Source organism: Dipodomys ordii, unplaced genomic scaffold (assembly GCF_000151885.1).
Source record: "Dipodomys ordii isolate 6190 unplaced genomic scaffold, Dord_2.0 Scaffold189, whole genome shotgun sequence".
NCBI classification, from domain to species: Eukaryota; Metazoa; Chordata; class Mammalia; order Rodentia; family Heteromyidae; genus Dipodomys; species Dipodomys ordii.
Genome location: NW_012267405.1, coordinates 2119371 through 2140480, shown reverse-complemented (window position 1 = coordinate 2140480; position 21110 = coordinate 2119371). Strand labels below are relative to the sequence as shown.

The 21110-nt window shown below is 49.2% G+C and overlaps 1 protein-coding gene across 1 annotated transcript in view; it reads right to left on the bottom strand.

The window, feature by feature from the left end:
* Positions 1 to 4509, bottom strand: part of Pebp4 (phosphatidylethanolamine-binding protein 4) — a 72826-nt gene extending 68317 nt beyond the window's left edge. Inside the window, exons 1-3 of the mRNA XM_013034408.1 lie at positions 4440 to 4509; positions 3811 to 3941; positions 948 to 1074 (exon numbers count right to left, since the gene is read on the bottom strand). Of these exons, the coding sequence (XP_012889862.1) occupies positions 948 to 1074; positions 3811 to 3923 (240 nt within the window). The 5' untranslated portion in view covers positions 3924 to 3941; positions 4440 to 4509. The remainder of the gene's footprint in view (positions 1 to 947; positions 1075 to 3810; positions 3942 to 4439) is intronic.
* Positions 4510 to 21110: the final 16601 nt, after the last annotated feature.

The window sequence follows — 21110 nt, the reverse complement described above, 5'->3', positions numbered from 1 at the left end:
CCTGGGCAGGAACGTCCATGGGACTCTATCTCCAGTGAACTTCCCAAAAGTTGAAAGAGGAGCTGTGGCTCAAGTGGTAGAGCATTAGCCTTAAGCAAAGAAGCTTGGGGACAGCCCCCGGACCAGCACAAAATGAAAACAAAAACAGTGAAACACGTTCAGAGGGAGAAAGACCAACGGACCCCACCCTTCTTAGTAACCCAGGTGATGGCGCTCGTCCATCAAGCTGGCCTCCAGACTGGGCCTGGGCTGACCAGGGGCCCTGCGCCTTCTCGCTGTCGTGAGACTGGAAGAACCCTGGGGCTTCTCCCTGCTCTGTCACCCAGAAAGAACTAGAAGTCCCATCCAGACCGCGGCTCCTCCATTCGTGACCCGGGCTCTGCAGTCCCAGTGTTTGCTCGGCGTAGCGACTCCTGACATTGCTCCGCACAAAGCGAGCGTGGGCCTCCACCCGGGCTTTGGGGCACTGAGACCCACCTAGGAGCTGAGGACCAAGGAAACTGGAGACCAGAAGGAAGCTTCTGGGACAGTCCTGCTTCCTCCTCCAAGCCCAGGGAAGATTCCAGAACAGGATAATACTGACCATTTCTCAGGAAAAGAAACAGATAGCTGCCAATTACCAAAACACTCTGATTGACTTCAGATGACTCTGAGCACAAGAAGAACTCATCTCGGGGCTGGGAAGGTGGCTTAGCGGTAGAGCGCTTATGCCTAGTCTGCATGAAGCCCTGGGTTCGATTCCTCAGTACCACATACATAGAAAAAGCTGGAAGTGGTGCTGTGGCTCAAGTGGTAGGGTGCTAGCCTTGAGCAAAATAAGCTCAGGGACAGCACCCAGGCCCTGGTAGGAGGAGGAGGAGGAAGAAAAACCTTCCATCCACAGCCCCTGGTACCCGCAGACATGCCCCCCCATCTCAAGGCTCCAGAGGGAGCCCCAACCCACTCACCTCTGAGGCACCGGCGAACTTGACTACCGGCTCTGTCCAGCTGGTGATCTTACGTCTAAAGTTGTTGCATTTAGGAACAACCATGCAGCCGACGTTCCCCAACTCCGGGTAGAAAACTTCAAGGCCCCTGAGGAGAGGAGCGAGGGAGGGGGGTCACCCGATGCGGGGTTTTTGCTGAGCCTGGGGCGCAGGAAGGCTTCCATCTGAACAAAGAGTCGAACTGAAACCTGGCCCTCACTGGTCGTGTGACCCAAGAGTGGTTGGCCTCCCCCGTGCCTCAGTCTCCTTAGCTGTAAACTGGGGACACAGGGCCAGGCTCGCAGGGGTAGCGTGAGGAGTGAGGCCCCGGCCAGTATTTAGAATGGAGGCTGGCGTTCTGTTAAGGGGGCCAGCCATCACCAGTGTTTACTTCCTAAGAATAGAGCGACGTCTCTCAGCCTCACCGGGGATGGGTTCCAACACCCCCGTGGATACAGATTCTCAGACGCTCCCGTCTCGCATATAAAGCGCCATGGCGATTACACAGAACATATGCAGTCCTCCTGGACACTTTATTTTTGGAGTGACCAGGGCCTGATCACCGAGCCACACCGCACCTCGCCCCGGCTGAGTTCGGTCATCTTAGGACACTTAATACAAGGCAAATGCTGCGAGTATCGTTGTTATACTATGGAAGGGATTAGGCCAAAAGGCAATCTGCACATGTTCAGTACACATGCGTTCCCCCCCCCCCGGCCATTTTCTGTCTGTGTTCGGTTGAGTTCATGGACGCAGGGGGGTGGACGCCGTGGGCTGATGGTGCGTCATCAGGCCAGCTTGGGCCGTGTCTTTAAAGGCATGGTGATAGGAGGAAGCCCAAGCCAGCTTCCTGGTGGCGAGTCCCGCTTTGCTCCCCGTCCTGCTCTCTGCCTCTGCCCTTCCCACAGCTCCAGAGGGTCCAGCCAAGGGGGCGGGAACCGCACGGGCAGCACGCGACCGATCCAGGATGCTTGGTACCCCAGCTTGCTGGACACCTGGGCTCAGTGATAGGGTGTTCACCAGTTCGCGTGGGCACGCTTCCTGTTGGATCAGCACTTTTGAAGACATCTTCGCACACCTGTTCTCACTCTGCTTAATGGGATTTTAAGGATCGTGCGGCTGGGTTAGGCCTTAGTTCCCAGTCACCGTAGGCAGATATGACAGAGGCAGACAGAGGTCCTTCCGTGGGTAGACAGAGAGTCAGCACCCAAGCACAGGCTGGGGGAAACTGAGGCTCTGGGAGGAGGGGTGGAGGGGGACAGAGGGGCTTCCCTACCTCCACAGCAGTCCCCCCTCCACCTCCCCCCTCTGTCTTTCTAGCTCAGTAGGACTACTGCAAACGTTGAAACAGTTAACTAAGCCAGGCAGGGTGGATACACCTGTAATACTATGGACTCAGGAGGCAGGAAGAGGAGGATTGCGAGTTTGAAGCCAGTCTGAGTAAAGTCAGTGAGACCCTGTCTCAAAACTTAAACACACAAACAAACAAAAGGCCCGAGGATGCGGCTTGAGCAATAGGGCAGCTGCCTAGGGAGACCAAAGCCTGGCTTCCATCCCCAGCACCAGCCGCGCGCGGCCACACATGTGCGCACACTGAACAACTGACATCAGCAAATCACTGTCTGGTAAGGGGGGCCCCAAAGGGCACAGGGATGGGGTGTGTGGCCCGGCCCCCTGCCTGCATCGTGTCTGTGGGGCACAGCCAGCCAAGCATGGAGGGACCGCCCCGGCCTGTCCGGCAGCCTCATCAAAGGCACAGTTCATTAGATCTGGAGATGGCCCAGAGCTGCTCACCAGCAAGTCAGAGGATCGAGTTGACCTAGGAGGAGGTCAGGAGAAGCCTGGGATGGCCCACATGGAAGTTACATCGAGTGTGTAAACCCATGAAAACTGGGGTTCGAGTCCAGGGGAACCTGCCTGCTCAGGAGCCCTGGCTGTACCCCGTTTCCCCAGACAGGACACTTTGTCAACTCCATCCTGAGATCTGAGGGGCTCTCCTGCTCCCCTTGATAGATTTGGGGGAGCCCTAGAGAATAGAGCAAGAAGAGCAGGACCCTGTGTTGCATAAAGGACCGGGAGGGGTGTGTGCAAGGAATGGAAACTTTGGGGCGATCCGCACAGATCAGGCATGTGCAAGACGGCTATTATCAGCCTCATCTCTCGGATGAGTCAACTGAGGCCCAGAGGCAAGTGAATGATTAGCACGGGGTCTCCCCGCAGGTGAGCTGAGAAGGGAGAAGACTGGCCTTCCTTCCCTCCCCTAGCAGGAGGAGGGGAGGTTTCTCTGTGCATTCCCACACATGCTTGCAATGTATCCTAATTCCCCTCACTCCATTATCCTCTCCCATCCCGCCCCCCTCCTTAAAACGACCCTAACACTTTCCATGGTCCGAGTTTCACACGTGCAAATAAACTAGGGAAGACTGGCTTTTCTAACCCAGGGTGTTTGAGCAAAGGAGAGGCTGAGCCACAGACTCCTGGGACAGAAGCTGGTTTGGTTCCAAGGAGACAAGGCTACCTGGCCAAACGTGCCTGGCCCATGACAGGGGAGAAACTCTCTCTCACAGGAAGGTTCTGATTCCAACATCTCACTAAAAGCTCAGCTTGGTTGCAAAGATCTCTGGACTGCAGGCCGGGGTGGCCTCTCTCCTGGGTCCCAGCAGGCACCCCCTCCTGCTGTGTTTACCGGTCTCTGGAAAGCAAGACAAAGCCTGCTTCCAAGTCACCCTCTGGGTGCTGCTCCACCGCACGGCAGTGCTTCCTGTCTGACCCATGGTGCCCCCTGCTCCCGGTGGGGGGGGCCCTCCCCAGGCCTCTCCCCCCTGCCCGCCTCACCCCTCCTTACTTGCATAACCCAGTGTCTGCCTCCGCCAGAGCCTCATAGACGCACGGGACATCCTTGTTCCCAGAGACCACCAGCACCAGACCCAGCCACAGGGCTGCCGCCAGCAGCCTCATCGCCCAGCGCGCTGGCACCTGGAACAAAAGCCAGAGTGAAACCTTACCTGTCCTCACCTGGGGGCGGGGGAGGGGAAGGCAGCCAGCTGTGTGGACACCTGCAGCTAAGAACCACCCACCTCCCCGGGCCTGGGCCTGGATGTCGTGAGTGAGATCTTATTTCACAAAGAAAATACAAACAAAAGGGCCGTGGCATAATTGGCCGAGTGCTTGCCTACTAAGTGAGAAGCCCCCCCCCCCCCCCCCCGTTCAAACTCTCATACAGAGAAGAGAGACAGACACAGAGACAGAGTCAGACAGACACAGGGACAGATGAGGACAGGCCCTGTTTGGAGCCACAAATTACATTTCCTTCTCCATCCGCAGTCTCCTGGGAGCATGACCAGTTGCCCCCACTCCTCAGGATCCTCCCCCCCCCCCCCCCCCCGTCCCCAGTGGAACTTGTATAAAACCAGGGCTCGGGTGCTAGGCACACAGTCAGGCCTCCATAACTTCCGGTTCATCCAAGTACTTCACCTGTCACCTGGTCCTAGGCCAGGCCCTGCGAGCGGGGTCCTCGGGCAGCTCCCGGACACCAGTGACAGGCAACTCCCAGGACAGCCCAAGCCAGAGGCCCAGAGCTCCCGCTGACATAGCCGCTCCCAAAGCCAGGACTTTCGCTGGGTGCCAATGGCTCTTAGCCCGGATGTACAACAGCTGCCTGGCGTGGAGGAGTCCAGGGGTGGCGGGGAGGGGGGTCACTTCTGCCAAGCCCACTGGCCACAGCGAGTCCCCCTCACCATGTGACCCCACATGACTCATCATCCGGATGCCAAATGTCCTGCACACCTTCACCCCTTTATACACGGGAGGAGACAGGTACAGAGAGGCTAGCTCACCTGACCGCGGGTAAAGGACAGAGCAGGGATTTGAACTTAGGGAGGGTACACACTCTTAGCCATTCATTTGATTGAACTCAGTGCCTAGTGCTTGCTAGGCAGGTGCTCAACCACTTCAGTCGCTCACTCTTAATCCCTTTCTACTGCCTCCTGCTGTGCTGCTATCCTCCCATTTCTACCCCTGTATTTCCCTCCATCAAGGGAGAAGGCCCAGAATCCTCCATGTGGCCCACAATGCCCTGCACAGTCTGCTTCTTCCTGCCTCGCTAGCCACTTGCTACCTGGTCTCTGGGGGCTCTTCTCACACCAGAGCCTTCAAGGCGAGGCTCTCAAGGCCCACACCCTCTGCTGGCAGCCGAGGGTCATTTCCTCAGGGACTCCCTGTGACTCCCAAGCCCAGACAAATGCCCAGGATCACACACGTGTGCCAGCATGCCCAGCTTTCCATAGTCTATTCTGAAATATGGCTAGAGTAACCAGAAAAACCAATAAAGAAATAGAGGAATTAAACAACACGGAGAACCAAGTGGATGGAGCAGACATGGGCAGATGAGTAGGCGCAGTGGCAGAATGCAGCATGCACGTGTCCTCCTGGTCATTCCCAAATCAGAGCGTATGTTAGGTCACAGAACAACCCTTCATAAACTTCAAAGGCTGAAGCTATAAAAATAAAAAAGATGTGCATCTGTCATCCCAGCTATGCAGAAGCCATAAAACTATTTCAGCCTAGGCTGGTCCAGGCAAGAAAAATAAGACTCTATCTGGGGAAAAAAAACTAAAGCAAAAAAAGACTGGCTCAAATGATAGAGCACTTTGCCTAGCAAGCTCTGAGTATCTCCAAAGGGGGTGGGGAGGGAGGGAGAGAGGAAGTAGTTGTTCCTAAATAAAACAGAGAAAAGACAAACAATAGGGAAAAATCAACAAAACCAAGAGGTGGCTCTTTGAAAAACATCCACGAAACAGACCAACTTTAGAACACTCAAATTCCTAAAAATCAGAAATGAAAGCTGGGGCCTGACAACACAATTTTCAGAAATGAAGAACTTAAATAAATGCCATTTTACGGAGATGAAAAGGTTTGTAGAAGATTGGTATGATCAATGTAACAAAGTCATTGGTTATTTAACAAACTGGATGACCTAGATAACATAGACCAATTCCCAGAAGCATAACACCCACTGAAAACTAAATTATGAAGGAATTGAATGAAATAGAAACAGGCCTGTGTCTAGTAAGGAGATTGAAGCAGTAATCAAAACCCTTCCAACAATGAACTGAGCACCCACCTGGAGAGCATGAGCATTCAGAACAAGGAAGGGAGGGAGGGAAGGAGAGCACAAGGGAAAGAGGGAAGGAGGGAGAGAGGGAGGGAGGGAGAGAGGGAGAGAGGGAGGGAGGGAGGGAAGAAGGCAGGGAGGAAGAAAGGGAGGGAGGGAGGGAAAGAGGAAGGAAGGGAAGGAGGGAGAGAGGGAGAGAGGGAGGAAGGGAGGAAGGAAAGGAAGGAAGAAGGAAAAAAGGAAGACAGGGCTAGAAGGAAGGGAAAGACCCTAAGAAATACAATGATTTCTGTCTACTGCTGAAATAATCTTAGAAAAGATCCTAATAATTCAAAAAGAGAGAGAGAAAAGCTGTGTTAGAGCTAATAAGCAAATTCAACAAAGTTGAATACAAAATCAACATTCAAAAATCAAATGCATTTTGGGTCTCTAACAATAAAGAAACTCAATAGGAAATTAGTGAAACAACTCTATTTACAATAGCACCAAAAATAACACACCAGGGATAAACTGAACCAAGGAAGTAAAAGACTTGCACACTGCAAGCTACAAAATGTTGCTGAAAGAAATTAAAGGGATAAATGTAAAGATTAACCAGGTGCACGGCTTAGGAGACCATTTTATTAGAGATGACAAATTATCCACAGAGGTTCATAGATGCAAGCTCTATCAAATTCCCAATGGTGTTTGTTACAAAGACAGAAAAGTCTATCCTAAAATCTGCATGTAATCTCAAGGATTTCAAGTTGCCAAACAGTCATGAAAAGAACATCATTGGAGGTTGGTTGGGCATGTAGCTCAGTGGCACAGTAACCTGCCTAGCATGAGCCAAGTCCTGGGTCCTATCCTTAGCACTGAAGAAAAAGAACATAGTTGGAAGACTAGCATTTTTTTTATTTCAAAATTTCCAACAGAGCTCGAGTCTTCGATGTGATACTAACAAAGACAAAGAGGCCCTTGGAATAGAACAGAAAACCCATACATAAACTTTCATATGTCATGTTCAAAAGATTTTCAGTAATGTTAGTAGGTGCAGAGAACACTGGGTGAGGGAAGGACAGACATTTCAACGCAGGATACTGGTACAAATGGATAGCCACATGCAGAAGAACTCCCCAAACACCATACTCCAAATGCACCAAGGATCTAACTGTTAAGGGCTAAAATTATACGACTCCTAGAAGAAAACACAGGGGAAACATTCGAGGCATTGGGCCGGGGAATGATTTATATATGACACCCAAAGCACAGGCAATGAAAGCAAACACAGATAAATTGGACTTCACCAAAATTAAACCTTGTTCTTTGGTCAAGTACAGATCCCACCTCGTGCTCCTCACACCTCAAAAAATGAGAGGAAATAGAGATTCTTGTTCCTCTCTCATGGAAGAGAAAATTAGGGCACATACACACACACACACACACACACACAGAAAAGGCTTGATGAGTCTGTCAGAAGTAAGGCCTGGCTGGGCCCCAGTGACTCACACCTGTAATCCAAGCTACTCGAGAGACTGAGATCTGATTGCAGTTCGAAGCCAGCCAGGGCAAGAAAGCCCGTAAGACTCTTATCTTCAATAAACCACCAGAAAACTACAAGTGGAACTGATGGTTCAAAGTGGTAGCCCACTAGCACTGGGCAAAAGAACTCAGGGATAGTGCCTAGGCCCAGAGTTCAAGCCCCACGACTGACAAAAACAAACAAAGGCCTGCTAAGGCCAGCAATGCTCAATACAGCCCAGAACCTGAGCAGGGAGAAACACACTTGAGTCTTGAGGGCAGAAATGTTTGCTTCCAGAGACATGCACCCAGACATGCCATGATGACGTCCTCAAACTATTAGTGTGGCGATAGAATGGGCACCTCACACTAGTTGATGCCAGCTCTCGGGCCAAGGCACCTCTGTCTGTGTCTCTGCCTGTCTGTCTGTCTCTCTCTCTCTCTCCTTACCTCATATCACAGGCAAGAAGAGTTGACACTTACCCAGAGCCGGCAGCTGGCGTCCAGGCTGGGGGCGGCCGGGGCGTTTCCTCCAGGGTGCCCCTCAGTTTGGACCCTTATGGCAGGCAGGGTCTGCTGGTGTTGTGAGTCTGGGAGTGTCAGGGACTATTCCTGAGGGAGCACAGGAGAGGGGACGGCAGTTGGCTGTTGGGAAGGCAGTTGGAGAAAGTTCCAGAAGGGAGGAGTACATACATTGGGTGGGAGAGAATCAGAAAAGAAGCATGGGAGGATTTCCCAGCATTCCTCTTTTGAATTCTGAATTAAAGTGTAGCGCAGCGAAGCCGTTTCTCTTCCTGTCCCTCTTGCTTTTCCAGGGACAATGAATGGGAGGTTGGCAGGCAGAAGGGACATGAAGCGTACCAGGGACCAGTGTCAGGAGATGGGTGTCCAATATTTGAGCTCAAAAGATAGGAACGATGAGCTTGCCCCGAGTTCCCAATCTGGGAGGATTTGGAACCTCCCCTCCCCCAACAGTGTGGCCAGCGTCTACAGAAGAAAAGGAGCAACCACAGGCCAGCTGGCTGAGCTCAAGCCCAGGGCTCTGGGGCGCCAGCCCATGCTGAGGAATCTGCAGAGAAGGCTCCACCCACACGGGCAAGATCCCTGCAGCAGGTGACCAAGTCCGGGACCAGTTCCTGGATTCAGGACCTGCGTCTCCTGCTGTGGTTTAACAAACCACACCTGGACTCCCAACCTTGTGTTCCCTTCAGAGAACTCCTCCGGAGGGAAACAGCCAGGCATCCATGGACATGCACACACTGACTCGGGGTTCTCAACCCAGGCTGCAGGCTCCATCACCCACCCACCGAGGCTCTGGAAATAGCAGCACCTGGCTTCAACCCCCAGCAATGCCAGTCTGACCCTGAGGGCCATGCTCGCTGTCTCTGTGCTTTTCAATGCTTCCCCAGGGACTCTCATGAGCCATCAGGCCTGACAGTGTCACAAACACAGATGAGTGACATGCACTGGCAAGGGGCAAAGGCACAAGGGTGACAGGATGAGCACTTCCTGCTGGGAGCTCACCCCAGAGCAAGGGAGGAGAGCAGCCAGATGCGCCTGCCATGCAGCCGGGCAGTCAGACACAGAGGGCTCCAGGGGAGAGGGGAGGGCGTGTTGATCATGCCTTTTATTCTCCATCTCCCCCTCCTCCTTGGTGGTCCTGGAGTTTGAACCCAGGGCTTTGTACTCACTAGGCCAATGGCTCTACAAAAAGCCAGAAGTGGAGGTGTGGCTCAAGTGGTAGAGTGCCAGCCTAGAGTGGAAAAAAACTAAGGGACAGCACCCCAGGCCCTGAGTTCAAGTCTCATTCCTTGCACACACATATACATCGAAAACAAAACAAAACAAAAAAACCCAGGAAGAATGTTAAATAAACTGGGAACCAAGTTACATAAGATACACGTTCCTTCCAGGGTGTAGCTGGGTGTGGAACTTGCCCGGCGTGGGTAGTACTTGACGTCAATCCTTAGCTCCACAAGAAGAATAAAACAAAGCTCCAAGATGGCAGGCGGCAGCTCATGAGGTACCAGTTGGTGCCCAGAACAGTGTAGAAGGACAACTCTTCAGGATGCTTCCTGCCATCCAGGGGTCCTTGGGGCTATGGGTCCACAGAGGCACAGTTAGGTAGGGTCAGCTTTCTTCTAGAAGCGCTTCCAGAGGAAGCTGCAATGCAGACAGTGGTCTAGCAGGCTGCCGGGGCTGGCTGTCTGCAAGGAGCCATGTAGAAAGGAAGGGTGACGGTAGAGTGCCCTCTCGCCTCTGCTCTCAGCCTCCAGGGGTCCTGCTCCACTGGCAGCTTGTGCCACTCTGGCTGTTCCCATGACAACAGCAGCATCGATTTTTGAGCACTTTCCACGTACCAAACGCAGGTGAGCACCTGACCCGCCTGACGCCATGTGCTCACCCGAAGTTCGGTGGGACTGAGAATGTAGATCCTCCAAGGCCACACAGCTAGTGAGTGGAAGAGCTGGATCCTAGCCCAACTGCTCTGCCTCCTAAGCCTGTGTTCTCAGCCCTTGCAAGAGGATTCGCTGAGCCTTTGCTCAAAGGCCTGTGGACACAGGTGCCCCTCCGTGCAGAGAGCTCTGTCTGTTCCAGTCACGGCTCCTCTGAACTGCAGCGGTCACAGCACATGTTGGAGCCACCCTCTGGATGCTCTTGGACACTACCTTGTCTCCTAGAGTTCTTGGCATTCATTAATGAATAGATAATCTATTGGTAGATAATCTCTAGAGTTCTTTCCATTCGTTTCTCTCATCCAATTGATTGATCTATCCCTAAAGTCTTTTCCAGGCCAGTTGCAACCAATGTCTGAGGGTGTTTGGCCCCTTACCACTTTCCAGGGACTGTCAGAAAAACAAATGTGGCCTCAGCTGGGGTCAGTGTGGGCTGGGACAGTCACACACAGAGCAGTGGTCTGAGCTCCGGTGGTTATCACCATGATACAGGCAGCACCTGGTGTGCCTTTGGGTCTTCCTGGAAAAGACCCAACAGTAACCAACAGTAAGACAAGAGAACCTGAGGTAAGAGCTGCGATAAAGGAATAAACTAAGTAGTGGGTAATAGGCTGTGTGTCCTGGTGTGGCATAGGATTGGGTTAAGCCAAACACACACACACACACACACACACACACACACACACATGCTGTGTGTGTATATATATATACATATATATAATATTATATAATGTATATCCATTATTGAGTACATTGTTATCACAGTGTTGAAAATTCCCTTGGAAGGTGTAGATAGATGCATGGGAGAATCTGAATTGTTGGTCTGTATTTCTGGCCAGTCAGAGTGCAGCCATGGATACTGCTGTAAATATGGTCCATGTACATGTAAGTTGGCTGCTATTCTAACTGTTTTGGTGGAAGAGCTTCTAGAAGTCAATCACAGTTCTAAAGGGATCTCTTTGTGTTTGTTAAAAGCCACAGGTTATTGATTTGTGACTGCTAAAGAAACAGCTTTTCAGGGCTGGGAAAGTGGATCTGTGGTAAAGTGATTGCCTTGCATTCATGAGGCCCTAGGTTCAATTCCTCAGCACCACATAAGCAGAAAAAGCCAGAAGTGGCACTGTGGCTCAAGTGGTAGAGCTGAGGGACAGTGCCCAGGCCCAGAGTTCAGGCCCCACAATTGATGAAAGAAAAAAAAGAAGCAGCTTTTCAAAAGGTGAAATTGCCACTCACAGATATATAGACATAGATATAGATGCACACACACGTTAAAACCTTCATTTAACTTGCTCTTAATGAGGAATTGGAAAGATCTTTCCACAAGTCCACAGGGCAATCCAAGGAAGCGTCTGTGGCTAGATCAAGGATGTTGACATGAACGGGAAAATGGCGGCAATGATGGCTTGTTTCACAGTGGAAGACGGACTTCCAACACACCTTTACCAGACAGGATAGCTTTACATGTCTGATACAAGAATAGTTATTTGTTACTTATGAAGCTTTGAAATACTTTGATCTAATAAAAGAAACAGAGAACCTGAAATAAAATAGATGCTGAACAATATAAAGATTTGTGTGTGTATGTGTGTGTGTGCGTGTGTGCATGTGTGTGTGCATGTGTGTGTGCACATGTGTGTGCGTGTGTGCCAATCTGGGGCTTGAACTCAGAGTCAGGGCACTGTCCCTGAGCTTCTTGTCTCAAGGCTAGTGCTCTACCATTTGAGCCACAGTTCCACTTCCAATCTTTTGGAAGATCATTGGAGATAAGAGCCTTATGGACTCTTGTCTGCCTGGGTTGACTTCAAACCACAATCCTAGGATTTCAGCCTCTTGTGTAGTTAGTTTTGCAGGCATGAGCCCCGAGTGCCTGGGTATCTGTTGCAGATACCCAGAACTGTTTTATGCTTCCTATTACAAACCTTCTTACCTGACAGAGGTGACATGTGACATCAGAGGAAGGACAGCCTGATAAGTAGTGCTGGGACAATGGAATTCCACTGGAAAAAGTAAAATTAGATGGTGAAGCTATATTGTACCCAGAACAAATTTCAGGTAGATTAAAAACTAAAATACTAAGATAAGATCCTTTTGTACCTTTAGAAAAAAAAATCCAGAGCTGGGTGCTGTGGCTCACACCTGTAATCCTAGATACTCAGAAGGCTGAGATCTGAGGATCACAGTTCAAAGCCAGCATAGGCAGAAAAGCCCATAAGATTCTTATTTCCAATTAACCACCAGAAAACCAGAAGTGGCACTGTGGCTCAAGTGATAGAGCACTTGCCTTGAGCTGAAGAGCTCAGGGACAGCACCCAGGCCCAGAGTTCAAGGCCCATGACAAACAACAACAAGAAAAAGAAGAAGGAGGAGGAGGAAGAGGAGGAGGAAGAGGAGGAAGAGGAGGAGGAGAAGGAGTAGGAGGAAGAGGAGGAGGAAGAGGAGGAAGAGAAGGAGGAGGAGGAGGAGGAGGAGGAGGAGGAGGTGGAGGAGAATTATCTCCATGACCTTAAGGCAAAGAAAGAAATTTGTTGTGGGGGGGAACCCAACAAATAAACCATAAACTATACAAGGAATGATCCATAGGTTTGACAAAAATATTTTCTCTCATTGCATGTATATAATATGTATATAATATGTATATAATATATATACATATATATAATATGTATATAATATATTGCATGTATATAATGTGTTATTAATATATATCTAGATAATACTGTATCATATTTGCAGTAAAAAATCCACATTTGGAGTTTGTAAAGCATTCCTACAAATCAAGTTAGAAAACCTCCAACATCCCAGAAGTACATGTGGGAAAGGGAGGATGTAGACGAGCCTAGGAGAATAGCATTCCCAGGCCCATTAAGTGCCTCTGAGAGGAGCAGCAGGGTCCCAAATTACTCAGTGGAACCTAGTAGGGCCCCAAGCCAAGTTAATCTCCTGACTCCATGCACAGTTTCCCCAGACCCTAGACCAACCCACGGTCTCTAACAGTCCCAGCTGTCCTGAAGATAGTTTTTGCAGAAGCCAATTCTGCTACCAGAATAAAAACTACACCTCAGACCCCATTCTGTTTTGGTTTTGGTTTTTGTACTGGTACTGGGCCTTAAACTCAGGTCCTGGGCACTGTCCCTCAGCTTTTTTCATTCAAGGCTGACATGTTCTACTACTTAAGTTGCACCTCCACTTCCGGCTTTTTTGGTAGTTAATTGGAGACAAGGCTCTCGTGGACTTTTCTGCCTGGGCTGGCTTTGAACCTTCATCCTCTCTGATCTCAGCCTCCTGAGTACCTAGGACGACAGGCGTGACCACTAGCATCTAGCTGGTACTCTACTCTTGGTGGAACTGCAGAGTTCATGCAGATTTCACAAGTGTTGCCTTTCTCTGTTTTAGGACTGAATTCAGGACCTATGTTGTATTCATTACCACACATCCTCAGCCCCGATCCATGAGTTTCTGGCTCTTGCTTTGTTTCCTATGACTTTGATACTTCCAAAATACGGTGGTCAGAATATTCTTCCACAGTCCTAGGGAGTGGCTGCCCCATTGCTGGGGAGGGGTGCGCTGAGCAGGGGTACTATGGGGTGCACTATGTCAGAGCACATAACCAGTGCTGACCTTTATCTCATGGCTGAGCTTCTGTCTGCCAGGACTCTATATATAAACTCACTACTTTTCTCTGTGTGATCACTCGGTATTCAGGAGGAAAAAATCTTTGAGATTATGTACATGTCCTGTTTTCTACTTCCATTTAGCCATGGATTGTTGTATTTTTAATGTGTCCATGTGTTGTACTTCTAAGTTAGATTACATCTGACAGCACTGCTCGACTGCTCATTGGAGAAAGAATACGCTCTGCTCCTCATCCTCCCCCACTACAGACACAAGGAGGTCACACTGTCTCCGCCTGCCCACTCCCATCACAGACAGAGGGTGTTCCAAAGACCTCGAGAAAAAAGATAACCTGTAGTGACCTTCAGTTGGGTTGGCCAGAGGCAGCTCAAGGTGAGTAGGTGGCTTGAGACAAATACCCTGTCCTCACGCTCTTTGTCCTCTTTATCTGCAGACCCAAAGGAAGTCAGAGGATGGGTTTCTCCTAGTCAGCCTCCGGGGGCTGCCTGTAGGGCAGAGAAGGTAGAGAAGGGATGCACAGGGTCCCAGATGACATCTGCAGAACAGCATCAAGTTAAACACAACGAGAAGGTTACAAAGCACGAGCTAAAGCGACAGTATTTGCTGATTCTATTTCTATATGATTATATTCTCATAAATTTCTTAAATTTAATAGAAAAAAAGTTTTTAAAAATAAGAGTAAGAGTCTCATGGAAAGGCAGGCATTACTCAGGAGGCTGAAATACAAAGATCGTAGTTCAAAGCCAGCCCAGGCAGGAAAGTCTGTGAGACTCTTATGCCTAATTAACCACCAAAAGGCCCAAAGTGATACAGCATTACCATTGAGCAAAATAACTCAAATTCAAGCCCAAGGACCAACACAGACACAGACACAGACACAGACACAGACACACACACACACACACACACACACACACACAGGTGCTGATGCTCACTCCTGTAATCCTAGCTATTCAGGAGGCTGAGAATCATGGTTCCAAGTCAGCTTGAGCAGAAAAGTCCATGAGACTCTCATTTCCAATGAATCGGGAAGAAAAAAAGAAAAAAAATGGAAGTAGAAGAGTGGCTAAAGAGGGAGAGCAACACTTTGAGCCCAAAAGCTGAATAAGAGCATAAGTTCTTGAGTTCAAGCTGCAGTTCTAGCATACACACGTGCACATGCGTGTGCACGCACACACACACACACACAACAGAAACAAATAAGGATTCTCCAAATTGAGAGATGTCAGAGATATCAGATGATAATTATGTAAGAATCCTAGCAAAGAGGCACCCATGTGTAAGCCATAGAGAGAGACTGAGGAAGATGCCAGCCCCAACAACAATCTGACAAAACTTATACAAGATAATAAATTTTGGTTTTGTGAGCCCCCTAAAATAAATAAATTAGCTGGTGGTTCATGCCTGTAATCCTAGCTATTCAGGAGGCTGAGATATAAAGGTTGTGGTTCAAAGCCAAGTCGGGCATGAAAATCAGTGAGACTTATCTCCAATTAACTACCAGAAAACCAGAAGTGGCACTGTGGCTCAAAGTGGTAGAGCACTAGCCTTGAGCTGAAGAGCTCAGAGACAGTGCCTGGGCCTTGAGTTCAAGCCTCATGACCAACAAAAACATAATTATATTTAGATAGTTGACTTAAGAAGATGAAATTAAAGATCCTGAATACAAACAAGTGATGTTTTTACAGAGGTTGCTTTTGAGTACTGGAGCTCTGCGTGATTATTTTGGAAGAACATTAGAGTCTTGTTTTTGTGCTTGCTCCTTTATTCTTTTCCCTCAAAATATTCTAAAATTAACATGTTTTGCTATCACAAGTCAGAAGATATAATAGATTAAATAGATTGGAAGAGAAGAGAATAGGTAGCCAGAAGACAAAGAAAAAGAAGAAACACTAAGAATCTCTCTACATGGTCACAATGTCCTTCAGGAGGCTGTCCTCCTCAGCCCAGCTATATTTATTTGCAGATTCCATGCAGCTCTGTGAAATGACATGACAGTTTCTCAAGCTCACTTTGTTCTAAAATTCATTTTAAAGAAAAAAACCCCATTCTTATCTTGAAGACCTTGTAAACGGAGACAAGGTAGAATAACACATGACTTAAATAAGTGAGCTATGAATGTAGGATAGGAGTGGAAAGTCACCCTCCTGGGGCACAGTCATTACAGCTGACATGAAAGGACTTGTTCCAGCTCCCGAGGACGTGGTTTTCTATACGCTCCTATCAGGGCCATCTGTAGTCCACTTGGTCCCACTTCCCCCATGACTTTGAGACTCAATGAAAATCCCCATGTTCTTTACTCAGTTGTCAGCATCCTCTAACAGAGCTAGAAAACCTTCACCCTGTGGGCTTTCTAATCAATAAAATCATTTGGTACATGACAAGGCAGACACATATGCATCTCGTTGGATTCTATTGGGTGCCTGAGACCCATCTGCTTATACTGATAGTTTTGGGTGGCTTTTGAATGATGATATAAATTTCCAAGTGGCCTTTGGGAGAGAAATGGTTGCTTACCCCTGATAGATGGACCCAGGTCTGAGTATCTAATACTCTCAATCACTTAGTTCTTTGATGCCCTCTCTTCCTAAGAGTCACACACTCCTCTGTGATCCTGTTCCACTCCTCAAGGCTCACCCTGATACCTAGCATTGCCCAGAACCTTCACTTCTGCAACCAGAAATCTCATAAAAGCTGGAGGTCTGTGGCTCACACCTGTAATACCAGCTACTCAGAAGGCTGATATCTGAGGAATGCGATTCTAAGCCAGCCTGACGGGAAAGCTGGTGAGACTCTTTTCTCCAATTAATTACCAAAATATCCAGAAGTAGAAAAGCTCAAGTGGTAGAGCATTAGTTTTGAGCAAAAAAACAAACCTCAAGGACAATGCTCAGGCCCTGAGTTCAAGCCCCATTACCAGCATAAAAAAAGAAAGAAGGAGAGAGGGAAAGAGAGAGGGAGAGAGAGAGAGAGAGAAATCTCACAGACTTCAGGCTCTTCCTCCCCTATTCATCTATTTCTTTCCATTACTCTGCTCAACCCCAGCAAGTCCTGTATTCTGCTTTCCCCTTCTGTCATTCCCTCCCTTCATGTTGAGACTCCTCCAGCCTACCATTTTCAAAACCAGCCCAGCACCATCTTTTACCTTGGCCCCAGCTGACGGAGGCACAGTCCTCAAGGGATCCATCTTGCCTTTATCTGTCCTTCCACTGCTGAGGAAACACACAATGCCAAGCAACTGGTGATCACAGAAAAGTGACAGTCTTTACCCTTCTATCGAGTCCTCAAAGTCACACAGTTTGATTGGCAATTCTGTAGGGAAGTTCTAGCCTTCCCATTCTCCCATACTTATATAACTTCCTTGCTCCCAATAAACCTTCCTATCTCTCTTTCTTAATCCTTTCTCTTTTGTGTCTGGGCTTGGGGGAGGCGGGGAAGAAACAAGCCATGGGTAGCAGTCCCCTGATTCCCTCCTTCTTCCTTCCAGCACAATGGAAACATCCTCCTTCCCAGAGTCCAAGGCTCCTCCCTCTTCCTGGGTCCTCACACTCCCCCAGCTCCGTTCTACTCTTTCCCTTTACTGCATCTTCAATCCTTCCCTTTGGCTTGCTCCTTCCGACAAACAGTATGTTCTAAGTATCTTTCATCTTTCATCCAGGAGCCCCCTTCTGCATGGTAGACTCAAGGCCCCAGCTGACAGCTCACAGCTCGGTCCCCCTCTGGGAATTGCCAATGTCAGCTGCCTCATCCAAGGTGACATCCGTTCTCTAGGAGCAGGCTATATCCAATGACTGGGTTTGTCGGGAGCTATTTTAAGTGTACCTGGGATTTATTTTAATCAGGTATGGTATATCATTCAGGCTCAGGAATGACTATCATGAGACTTCTCATATTCAAGTATCCCTTAGGTAAAATGTAGGAGGCATTGGGAGTGCAGCTTGGTGGTAGAGCATGGGCTTAAAAATGCACGAGGCCTTGTGTTTCAACCCCCAGAAATGACATAAAGGGCAGTGTGGCAAGTGCAGGAGATACGCCAAGCAGGGACACACAGGGTTGCCCAACCAGGAGGCAGAGAAAGGAAGAGACAGAGGGATGGAGAGCCTTTATTATGATTTCCACTGGAAGCATATGGTCAAGTAGGGTCATTCAGATTAATTTGAATAATTCCTGTGAGCTTTGTAGTGAAGGGTTCTCCCTCATTGTCTGTATCTGACCCTTCCATCACTAGAACAGGTTAATAGTGGTTTAACACCAGTAAAGGAGATCAGAATTCGTATAAATGCTTTAAATGGTAATGCTTAGATGGTCCTGGGTGACAAATGTCCTCTGGAGGCTGAGACAGGAAGATCAAGAGTTTGAGGCCAGTCTGGTTACATACTGAGACCCTGTCTCCAAAAAAATAAAATTGGTTTAAATTTTTTTGAAAAGGAGAAAACAACTTATAGGCAATCGTTTGCCTCCTCCGCAGTTTTCCATCCCAGGGCGCCTACATGCTCCCCGGGACCGGCAGGATCTTCCCTGTGCACGCATCGGAAGATTCCGAAACCGGAAAGGCATCATTCACAGGGGGGCTGAGGGCCCAGGGGATTATGGGACCCCTCTGAGGAGCCACCCCAGCTCTGCAACCGCAGCATCTCAGGCCACCTCCCATTGGTTCCATCCTGCTTCCCCCATTCCCAAAGCCCCCCTCTTGTCTGCACACCCCCAACCTGGGCCTCAGGAAGACACTGAAGCACCCCCACATGCCCGCCATTAGCCCCCCCCAAAGCTGTCCCCATCCCCTCACAGCCTGAAAGAGGCAGATACCCCGCTCCCTGTCTCTACACCTCCAATCACCCCCAACTCGAAGCCAATGCCACGCTGCCTGTGAGCCCTCAGCACAGGGCCCAGGCATGGCCGCCCCTGTGTGGGCCTCTCTAGTTCTGACTCCATTGGCAACGCCCCTCCTTTGGTGACCCTGCATGCTTCTTTCATCTCAGCTGTCTGTTGTTTTTTCTCATCTCTTGCACACGTTGCTCTTCCTGGGCCCAGCCTTTCCATGTCACACACTGCCCCATCCCTTCCGCCACCCTTGTGTAGGCTGCAGCCTACACTGTAGCCAGGTTCCTGCCTGACCATCTGGACATTCCCACCTAGAATGTTCCTCAGTCACCTTGAACTTGAGCCTGGTTTCAATGACGAGCATGCCCAGCCCAGAGGCCGCGTGTCAGCCGTGCCTCCTCTCCTTCTCCATTCACGCCCAAACCACTGACTCCCACCTAGCATTCACGGATAAGGCACCACTAGACACCGTGTGGAGATGTCACAAAGCTTTTTGGAGCCCTCGGAAATGTTTCCATTTCTTTTTAAATTAAAAGAAAAATTAACATCATCCAGGTTGAGTAGGTTCATCTTTATACCCAAAGTAGTCATCCAACAGTGTGTGTTTGTGCATGTGTTAAACAGCCTCTTTCCATGCCGACCAGCCTGGCCTAGAACTCCTGACCCTCCTGCCACAACTTTCCCAGTGCCAAGATTACAGTCATGTTTCAAACACACCTGATTCAAACATAATTTTTTTTTTGTTGGTCATGAGGCTTGAACTCGAGGCCTGGGCACTGTCTCTGAGTGCTTTTGCTCAAGTCTACTACTTTACCACTTTGAGCCACAGCACCACTGCTGGTTTTCTGGTGGTTAATTGGAGATAAGAGTCTCACTGACTTTCCTGCCTAGGCTGGCTTTGAACGGTGATCCCTCAGATCTCAGCCTCCTGAGTAGGTAGAATTACAGGTGAGAACCACCAGTGCCCAGCTAACTTGTTTATTTGAGGAGACTCAAACAACCAAACTTTATTATCATGTATGGTTTTTTCAGGCTAGCATTTCCCTTGGTCTCTCTCCATGGCTTAAACATGGCTGGCCTCTTTGCTAGGATTCTTACATAATTATCCCCCTGTGTACCTGATATCTCCCAATTTGAAGCATCCTTATTTAATGTTTAATTGTGTGTGTGTGTGTGTGTGTGTGTGTGTGTGTATGCTAGAACTGCAGCTTGAACTCAAGACCTTAAGTTCTTATTCAGCTTTTTTGCTCAAAGTGATGCTCTCCTTCTTGGACCACTCTTCTTCTTCCAGCTTTTTTTTCTTTTTCTTTTTTCTGATTCATTGTAAATAAGAATCTCATGGACCTTTCTGTTCAAGCAGACTTGGAACCATGATTCTCAGCCTCCTGAATAGCTAGGATTACAGGAGTGAGCATCAGCGTGTGTGTGTGTGTGTGTGTGTGTGTGTGTCTGTGTCTGTGTGTGTGTGTGTGTGTGTGTGGTATTGGTCCTTAGGCTTGAATTTGAGTTATTTTGCTCAATGGTAATACTGTATCACTTTGGGCCTTTTGGTGGTTAATTAATAAGAGTCTCATAGGCTTTCCTGCCTGGGCTGGCTTCGAACAGCACCTCTCAAATCTCAGCCTCCTGAGTAGCTAGGATTACAGGTGTGAGCCCACCAGTACAGGCGATGATGGTGATGGTGATGATGATGATGAATCTTATGTAGCACAGGCTGACCTTGCACTTGAGATCCTCCTCCCTTAGCCTCCTCCAAGCTGGAATCATAGCCCTGACCCACCAAACCCGAGATAAAGTCACCCAGCAGGGCCCACCAAAACCATCATGCCTTCGTCCTAGCGCTTCTCACCATGGGCATGTTTGCCACTCCCACCCTCTCTTGGGTGTTGGCAGCTCCTGGAACACCCTTCGCCCTGCCCTGTATCGAGGCCTCCTCATATCCAAAGCATTATCTGCCCTGAAATCAGAGAGATCCTTCTACGCCATTGTTTTCTCCACAAGCCTTCTGCCCAGTGGTTGTCATACGTTTGTGTCTATTGAAGCATGCAGAGGACCTCGTGAAAGCGAAGTACCACACTCACACCCAGACTCACAGATGCAATGACCCTGGGGTGGGGCTCAAATTTTGCTTTCCTTGCCTGCTCCTGGCTGCCTGTGCTTTTCAGATTGCCTTGTCTTAGCTGAGTCCCAGCGCTGTCAGTTTGAAGTGGTGGCTTCCTTGAAAGGCCCTTCTGGATGAGACTTCTGTTACTCCCTCAGCCTCCTCCTGCCACCCCCGTTCACAATCTGTCTGCCAGCCATTCTGCAAGAATTGCAGGTTTTCATGAAAGCATACTCTCCATTTGGCCTCTGGGCCTTTGCACATGCTTTTTCTCCTTCATCTGGACCATCTAGAGCCTTTGCTCCCTTCCTCTCACCCAGCTGCCTTCTTTTCAGCTTTGCTATCTGTGCTTCCACATGACTTCTTCAGGAAGGGTGTTTTGAACCTGTCCCTGTCCCTGTCCCCTGGAGATGCCTCTGTGCCTTCCCCTGGTCTCCCACCCCACCCCGTACCCTCCTCTGGTGGTCTTCACTGTCCTCTACCTACCTGTGTCCTTGACTTTCCCCCTTGCTAAGCTCATA